The following is a 9,470-nucleotide window of genomic DNA, read 5'->3' on the forward strand; positions in this document are numbered from 1 at the left end:
ACAGGATGAGTGAAAACATGGATCTCACCTCTGTGAATTTGCATCCAGGAGTAGAAGGGCTGCTAGCTGTCAGAAGTTATGTGCTGACAATTTTTCTGCCTACTCTGTTTCCTAGCAATTAATCACCACTCCCTGCAATGAATGTTACAAGAAAGCTCCAAGAGACTAAAGATGTTTAAAGTTCAAAGTGTAATAAGATTATTCTGAATCCATTGTCTGAACCCACAGCTAGGAGCAGGGTCATGGCATCATGGTGGGCACAGAAGACTAGCTGTGTGCTTGTGAGGAAATAATCTAGTGTAGCTGAGAAGGAGAAATAACTGAGGAAATGATGACAGAGATGAAGCAGGCTGGGAAGAGGTATCAAGAAAAAGGAATGAGAATAAAACCAACAAAAAGTCTGGCAAGTCATCTGTAATCCTCAGAGGCAGCAATGCTTGGTCTGGTGGAACAGCTGTGACTTGAGTACCTGGGGGTTTGAAGGAAGGGCTTTGAGAGAGCTGGATTACTGAGGGTGACTTGGGAAAATGGAGAAGTTAATGTTACAAATATACAGAAAAATGTATGATTCAGTTCAGTTCATACATATGGGAGACAAGCACTCAAAAAGAATAGCAGCAAAGGGTCCACCATATATGAAAGTGATCTATCTAAAGAAAAGTCTGAATCCCTTTTTTCTAAAGAAGGAAAAAAAAAATGGGCAAGAGGCTTTAGAAAATGCAGCACTGGTTTCTTTAGGAAGTAAGCAGTGTGAGGAAGACAGGAAGATTATGAGAAATAAAAGTGGTGAGAAACTTATACTGTTGGCATCTGAAGACTTTTGCTGAAATGAAACTCGTATCTCTAACTTAGTTTAACTTATCTTGTCCTGTATCTAAAGGTCCATATATGTTTCTTAGTATCAGCTTGCATTCGGAGTTACCAAATGTTTATATAAGTGTTTATAGTCACAGAGCTGAGGCATTATAGGGGAGAATGCAGAAATAACTGGGTGTAAGAGCAAAGACACTCACAGAACTGTTATTTCAAAACCCACAGCTTTCATTTAAATCCTGAAGTACCTAAATTCAAGCATTTTTTCATACATGGTCTATGCACTTCTATCCTTTTGGTCTTGTTGGCTCTTGATTGTTTTGTTATTTGCAACTTTTTCTCAAACCCTATGTTGCAGATCATCAGTGCTACAATGGTTCTGGAGCAGATTACAGAGGGACAGTCAGTGTTACCAAGTCTGGCCACACTTGCCAACTCTGGGACTCCCAGAGTCCCCACAGCCACGATCTGACAAGCACACAGTTCCCAGAGCTAGGTGGAGGACATGCATATTGCCGAAATCCTGGAGGTCAGATGGATGGGCCCTGGTGTTTTACAAAGAATAAAAACGTACGCATGGAACTGTGTGACATACCTTCTTGTAGTATGTATTCTCTTTCTTTTTCCCCCTACTACTGTCCTGAATCCTGTGCAATTTTGAATGTTCCCTATTTTTACAAGTACAATTCACTTAAGAGGGTTATGCTTTCAAATGTTTCACTTGCTGTAATGAGGCACCTTGGGTTTGTGTTGTAGGTATTTAATATTTTCTGGAGATCAGAACTTGTAACTGAGATATTATGACACTTTTTAATAAGTCTAGGGTGCTTAAGCTGAGATAATAATTAACGATACTACTGCAATTTGTATTCTAACTATGCCAGACTAGACGTACTTATCACCTATATGTGTTTGCTTTGCTCATACTACTCAGTGGTATATTGCTTTTGCTCTGTATGGCACCTAGCAGGCAGCAAGGATTTTCAGATCCTGTAGAGGGAGATAGAACGCCGTGCTTGGTTTGAAGGAAACCTTGTGAAGCGCAGAAGCAGAGATGTCATAAAAAAAGATGATATCAAAAAAGTCCTACACTAGCTGCCAGTGGCTCTGTGCTGCACAACTGATAGCAAAAATAAAAAGCACAGCTCTCACAGCTTAATACTGTCCCACTCAGTTCCCCGTATTAGTACAGCCTTCACTCTAGAGCTGTTACAGTGGTAACAGTCTTTGGGCACAACAAAGCAACTTAATACCATGCTTCATTAGGAAGAAAAACATGTTTTCTGCAGCAACAGATGTACCATAGAAGTCATAAAAGTGGTTTTGTTACAGATTGGCAGGATATTTAACAGCACAAAAAACTGATACAAAATTTCTTAGTTACTTCATTTTTTAACAGTAACATGATTTGACATTCATAGTAAACTTCTACATTGCATGTAACATTGCGTAAAGATAACCCTGGGATATCACTGTGATGAAAGCAGTAGACACAAATAACAAAGTCAAGGATTGCAGAAAACATCCCAGGCAGTTCCAATAAGGATTTTGGACAGCACTATGCTTTCCTAGAGTCTCAAATGTAAGGAAAACAGTGATTTTGGAAGATTCCAGAGCAGTCTCATTAAGGGTATTGATGGTTTTTTCATGTCTGTCTCACTGTAATATGAAAGCACTTTAATTCTATTAAGTACAGAACAAATTATATCTCTGCCAGTGAGAAAGTAGATTTATTCTAGTAAGCATAGAAGCAGGCATAGAAGTAGTACTAGTGGAGGTAAAAAGTGGGCAAAGTGCTGATTAAATGGCTGAAGTTGGGCAAGAAAGCCAGATTCACAGTGTTGTGCTGCAGCTTATCACATTGAGTTGACTGCTCTATATATTGTGATAAAAGCTACTCACTTGGTTTTTTTATCCCCCAAACAAGATAGTGCAATGATACTCTGGTCTATGTTCTACAGTTCCCACAACCAGAAGCCTCAAAAATAAAGTGAAATAAACCACATATTGTTGCAGTCAATACATTAAATATGGGGCTCCTAGTTTATCTTCATACTGCTAGTTGCTATGTCCATTCAAATTTCTTTGAAATATTTAATGGAAAATTATGAAGAAGGGGTAGACAGTAATGTGACTTCTGCTTTCAAGCTACAGAAGTTTACTTTTTGTTTAAAATATAGTATCAATAATTATACTGGGTTTGGGTTGGTTTTGTTTGGTTTTTCTTTACTATTAAATACATTAAAAATGCTTATTGTAAACAATGAACATTTCTGTGCCCGACAGGTCCACATGACAACAGTAAAATGGGAATCCTGTATATCCTGGTTCCCAGCATAGCCATCCCTCTGGTTATCGCCTGCCTTTTCTTCCTTGTCTGTATGTGCAGAAACAAGCAGAAGGCATCTGCTGCTACACCACAGTGCCGCCAGCTGATGGCATCTCCTAGCCAGGACATGGAAATGCCACTCATTAATCAACATAAACAGGTATTTTTCCCAGAGTTTGCCAAGGCCACATATTTCCAAAGCATCATGATTTTCAGTGTGCCAGGTTGTGGGTGTTCAGATTGCGTCATGTCATAAGGGACCTAATTTTCATACCACATTGGCCATCTACTCAGCGAAAACCAGGTCTTACACTCCCTAGCTCTATCTAGAATTCCTGGCCTCAGGCAACAGCTTTCAGGACTAAGTATTTTATGATATCTGCCTTTACCTATCAGTCCTGATTCTGCATGTGGTCTCAGTGACTGGAAATGTTGTTATTTCTGATCCACTCTTCAGCCTGGAGCTCATTTTCTCTCCTGGTAACAACGTGTCCGGTTTGCTTGTTTAAAGCAGGATGCATGGTGGGATTTCTTGTCTAATCTGTCCCTGGTATTCTGAACCACTACTGAGCAGGGAGTTGAGCTGGGGTGCAACGTGTTTCTAAGGCTGTGTATCACAGAGGACAGTGAAATGAAAATGGCTTTGAACTTCTGCCTACAGCCTCAGCTCCTGCAAGTCACTAACTGATCTCTGCACTAAAATCCTGTTCAGAGCTGATGTTGAATTTTTCATCACAACATTTACAAGATGAAAACTCAAAAGAAATAATGCTCAATTTGGAACAATTGGCAACACCTATTCAGGAAACTCTAGAATATTTCTGGGATATTACCAGTTGTAACAAATTGCATTGATTTTGTGTGGTAAGGAGGAGGTTTAATGTCTGAGTCTGGGCTGTGCTGGTCTAAAGGAATAGGGAGTATTAATGGTTCAGTTTAAATAAAATTAATCACTTAGAGTTAGTCATTTAGTGCTAGCCCACACTGGTGTACTACTTATATAGAACTCACTCAGCACAAGTAGGTAAAGTTGCTGAAGCCTTAGGCTGCAAGCCATGAACTTCACCTGGATAAGTTCAACTTTTTTTGAACTTCTACTTAGTTAGATAAAAGAAGGCCCTGAGACTGGTACAAGCCAGTAGGTAAGGAAGATACTGTCAGCAGAGGATGCAACTTCCCAAGGTAAGAACAGTTAGTGACCCCTCTGGAAACAGCGAATGAATCCAATAAGGAATAAGAACACCCAGATCACAAATTACTGTTGGATAAGGGGTATGTGTGAAGAACGCATGAGGGGCAGATGCATCAATTGTAAGGATATGATTGACCAGGAATTCCTAGGTTCTGGGTCTTTTTCAGCGGCACCCAGCCTGAGCTGTCCTTGCTGCTGTACCACTCAAACAAATTATTTTTTTTCTTTAGATCATTGGATATTGCCTGAGACTCTGCTATGGGAAAACTAGGGCAAAGAAACTTCTTTAACAGCTCAAAAATGTCTGGTCTGGTCCATAGTTTTTGTTCATTAAAATCAGAGCTTTTTCCCAAATCGCCTGTTAAATCCTCTTTACAGCCTGCCCTACTCCCTCCTGCTGAGGTGCCCTCTCTGTGAAGTTCTGCCAGCTACATCTGGGTCGGTTGGGGACTCCTGCAGCACACACTGGTCAGGACAGACCCATTAGATCACCATCACAAACTCTCTTGCTCTCCCCACCAGCTGCAGGAGGGAGGCTCTGGGAATTTCTCACTCTTGGCTTTGCCACTTTTTCCTTCACATACCAAAGAGAAATTCCTTCTTCCTTCTGATCCTCTTCTACCCCCTTCTTCATCAAAACTAGCATGAGCTCATTCCTGTAGCGTAATGGAGGAGAAAGGATGTAACCACTACTTCAGAACTGGAAGAGAGAGATTTTATTCCGCCTTCCGCTGGAAAGGATGCTACAGTTCACCCTGAGACTGCCACCTCCTCAGCCAGTGGCCCACAGCTTTTCTGACAGATGTCCAGTGGGCATCTCTGTGCAGATCTGTAGGGCAAGTGCAGCTGCAGTTTATAGACATAATAGTTTGCCAGATTTACTCTGAACCAATTATTTATTTAGCTTTCCAGAAATATGGTTGCTCCTTTGAAAAATAATTATACTCATAATCTTGCAGCATAACTCAATTTACACATCTGACAATAGTATAACTCATTTCAAGGCCAACTGTAAAATCAATATACTGATGTGAATATATAAAAAGCTAAAAAGTCATTTTGGCCCAATTTATCTTCCATTTGAAGCATCTAATCACTGGGAGCTTTTATTTAATAAGAAGTTCTGTTTAGAAAACATTATGATTTTTTACTGACTTATTTTCTTTACTTGATTTCAGGCTAAACTTAAAGAAATCAATCTGTCCACTGTGCGGTTTATGGAGGAGTTAGGAGAGGAGAGATTTGGCAAAGTCTATAAGGGGCATCTTTTTGGTACAGCACCAGGTGAACAAACACAAGCTGTTGCTATCAAGACACTCAAAGACAAAGCAGAACTGGCTCTTCGGGAAGAATTCAAACATGAGGCAATGATGAGATCACGATTACAGCACCCAAACATTGTTTGTTTGCTGGGAATAGTGACGAAGGAACAACCCATAAGCATGATTTTTAGTTATTGTTCCCACAGTGACCTCCATGAGTTCTTGGTGATGAGATCTCCCCATTCAGATGTTGGGAGCACTGATGATGACAAGACAGTAAAATCAACCCTGGAACCAGCAGATTTCTTCCACATCGTAACTCAGATAGCTGCAGGAATGGAATATCTTTCAAGCCACCACGTTGTCCACAAGGACTTGGCCACCAGAAATATACTAGTGTTTGATAAACTAAACGTGAAAATATCTGATTTAGGACTTTTCAGGGAAGTTTATGCTGCTGATTACTACAAACTGATGGGAAATTCCCTTCTTCCTATCCGGTGGATGTCCCCTGAGGCTATTATGTATGGCAAGTTTTCTATTGATTCGGATATATGGTCATATGGAGTTGTGTTGTGGGAAGTTTTCAGCTACGGCCTGCAGCCTTACTGTGGTTATTCTAACCAGGATGTCATTGAGATGATCAGGAACCGACAGGTTTTGCCATGTCCTGATGACTGCCCTACATGGATATACACTTTGATGTTGGAGTGTTGGAATGAATTTCCCAACAGAAGACCAAGATTTAAAGATATACACAACAGACTAAGAACATGGGGAAACCTTTCTAATTATAACAGCTCAGCACAAACCTCTGGGGCAAGCAACACCACACAAACAAGTTCTCTCAGCACAAGCCCTGTTAGCAACGTCAGCAATGCTAGGTACATTGGACCAAAGCAGAAAACTCCAGCTTTCCCTCAACCGCAGTTCATACAAATGAAAGGGCAGATGAGACCAATGGTCCCACCTCCTCAGCTCTACATTCCAGTCAATGGCTACCAGCCAATGCCTGCCTATGGTGCTTACTTGCCAAATTTTTACCCTGTCCAAATTCCAATGCAAATGGCTCCTCAGCAAATGCCTCCCCAGATCATTCCCAAACCAGGCTCCCACCACAGTGGGAGCGGATCCACTAGCACAGGCTATGTAACAACGGCACCTTCCAACGCATCAATGGCTGACAGGGCTGCTCTGCTCTCCGAGGGCACAGATGACACACACAATGGAACAGAAGACATTGCCCAGAATCCCGTCCAGGAGGAGGAGGAAGAGGAGGGCTCTGTGCCTGAAACAGAATTGCTGGGCGATAATGACACACTTCATACAGACGAAGCAGAAATTCAATCGGAAGCCTAAGGAATTTGGCCTCATTAGTATGAATTTCACATCACTGCCGTGCGTTGAGACTGTAGATCCTTAGGCTTAATGGCCGTGATTTTGATCTAACTAAAAGAAACAAAACTAAAAAACCTACACCCATGTAAAGTGCAGCAGTAATGATATACCAGGTTTATTGACCATTGCAACCATCAGATTTTGCAAATATGATGGTATAGAATTGCTGGGTTTATTCTTTTTTACTGTCCTACAGTTCTTGAGGGAAGCTGCTTTTCAGTTATGTACTGTTGCTGTGCAACGTATTGCAGAGTAGCATTGCACATCATGTATGTCATGATATGTGAGTGTAATGTTAGTGAATTATGCTGAAATCAATAACACAAAAAGGAATCCAACTATGGTTACAGAATTGCTCTAAGCAAAAAGAAGTGCCCTGGATGTGATGGACAGCTTAGTTTATAGTATTTATCTCTTTGATATAATGAACACAATGTTGTTGTTTGCTTTTTGAGTCTGAAAAAATAACAAGTTGAGAATACTGATCCTTGTTTCTATTATGATAACCAGAAAAGTAGGGAAAATGAACATAAAATTGGCTGTGCTGAGTGAGACCACGGGCCTGTCCAGCCCAGTAGCATGTCTTGAAAGGCCATCAATAATGTCTGCCCAGGGAAGACTGCAAGGGCAATTTCCCTTGTAGAATTTCTCCAGGGTATTTCCCCAGCCTCCAGCAATTTGTGGCTTAGGGACTTCCCAAGCCAGAAGTGGATTTTTTTTTCTGTTTAATAGCCCTTGATGGAATTTTATGCCATGAATTTATCCAAATGATTTTGAACTCACATAAACTTATAGCATCCACAACATCCTGTGGAATAACATGAGAGGAGAGAGGATGGCTTTCTTTCATCATTCCCAATGAATGACTGTGACAGAAGCTTCCAGATGAGATCGTCTGACTGCATTCATGGATGAAAATATTCCTTCTGTGCTGTGTATTTTCAGCAGCAAGCAGCCTTAATACACTGTTAACCAAAAATGGGGATATTGTAGGGGATATTGTAGGTGTGCACTAACTTAACAATCCAATTTTAATTGCATATTTGTTATCAAGTATAGAAAATGGCTCCATATATATGTTCCTACATTGTAAAAGTGTTGGGGTTTGTGCGGGGTTATAGACTTACTTGATTTACCGCAATTACTGCTGGATTGCATGTGAAACCGTGTTTTTTTCCTGCCTCTTTAGTGAAAATGAACCTTTGAACTTTAGAAGGCCAAAATAAGCAATACTGTACAAAATGCTGGTTTTGTGCTTCTATTTGCAGGATGAATCATGTACAGACCTTTAAATGTAATTTATGTTTTACTACATTTTATATACTTTTTTCATTGAAATATTTGGATTTTTGAATGAGTGACTTTATAACTTAACCATTTACAATAATCACGTGGTGCAGTTTTATTGTATTGCTGTTTTATTTTGTTAAACATGCAAACAGGTCCATACATTTCATGACCCTTTCTGTAGTACAAGCAACAGACATTCTCATGGCAGCATTGTAGGCAACACATTATAACTATAAGTGGTACATCCAACATGGAGTATTCAATAAAGTGATGCAAAAAGTATGATTAAGTATGTTATCTTGATAGTTCTTACAGCTGCTGTTTTGTTACGGTCCTTTGTGGCAATAGAAATAGCCACAGTTCCTTGTGCAGGTTTCATACCTAAACTACAACTTTTTATTACATTAGGATTCACTTGTAAGTTGTGTATCATTGTGATCTACACCCTGTGTTCATGGTATGGCAGCATTACTTATTTCCAGCATTTCACCTGGATTTGGAAATGCACTGGTAGGAATAAAATATGAAAGCTTTACTACTTGTGTTAATATATGCAGCTTTGGGTGCTATTACTAAATAAAGGATAAATAAAAAAAAAAAAAAAGAGTGAAGTTTATTTACTTTAAGTTCTTTTTTAAAGTTCTTTTTCTCTTCTAGGTTTCATGTTCTCAGATTAATGAACTTTGTTAATCAACTACATTGCCTTCCATTGCTACCTTATTGCCTGAAAAATGGAGAGTTAAATGGTCTGGTTACACCACAGATGCATCAGTGAGAGAGCAGATACAACACATGCATGAATGGCAGTCAGTGGAAGCTTCTGTACAGCATTGTCTGAAATTCAGCCCATTTCTAAGAATCAAAGAGCATTACAGCTTTGGGTGTTTTGTATGCAGTTTGGAAGACTCATAATTCCCTTCTTCAAGCCTCATAAATTCAGGCCTACAAATCACTATAGTCAGAAAAAATAGTCCTATACTGACTGTCCCATCCCCACTAAGATGTGGATGTGCTCTCAAAATGACGGTAGAGGAGCAGTATACAACTCTCTAGGCCAGGCTTGGTGACATAGACAGTACTGCAGAAGCGCTCTCTACCATCTGTTGATATGGATGCACTTCCCTAAGCTGAAACAGTCAGAGTCATTACAGTGTGCAAACACCTCATCTGCAGCTTGGGTGAGCAC

General features: G+C 40.1%; 1 protein-coding gene across 2 annotated transcripts in view; it reads left to right on the forward strand.

The window, feature by feature from the left end:
- Positions 1-8,863, forward strand: part of ROR2 (receptor tyrosine kinase-like orphan receptor 2) — a 165,432-nt gene extending 156,569 nt beyond the window's left edge. For both annotated transcript variants that reach the window (XM_014947663.1, XM_014947664.1), the window contains exons 7-9: positions 1,172-1,417; positions 3,100-3,302; positions 5,513-8,863. In XM_014947663.1, the coding sequence (XP_014803149.1) occupies positions 1,172-1,417; positions 3,100-3,302; positions 5,513-6,955 (1,892 nt within the window). In that variant the 3' untranslated portion in view covers positions 6,956-8,863. The remainder of the gene's footprint in view (positions 1-1,171; positions 1,418-3,099; positions 3,303-5,512) is intronic.
- Positions 8,864-9,470: the final 607 nt, after the last annotated feature.

This window comes from Calidris pugnax, unplaced genomic scaffold (genome assembly GCF_001431845.1).
Source record: "Calidris pugnax isolate Ruff unplaced genomic scaffold, ASM143184v1 scaffold156, whole genome shotgun sequence".
Lineage (NCBI taxonomy): Eukaryota > Metazoa > Chordata > Aves > Charadriiformes > Scolopacidae > Calidris > Calidris pugnax.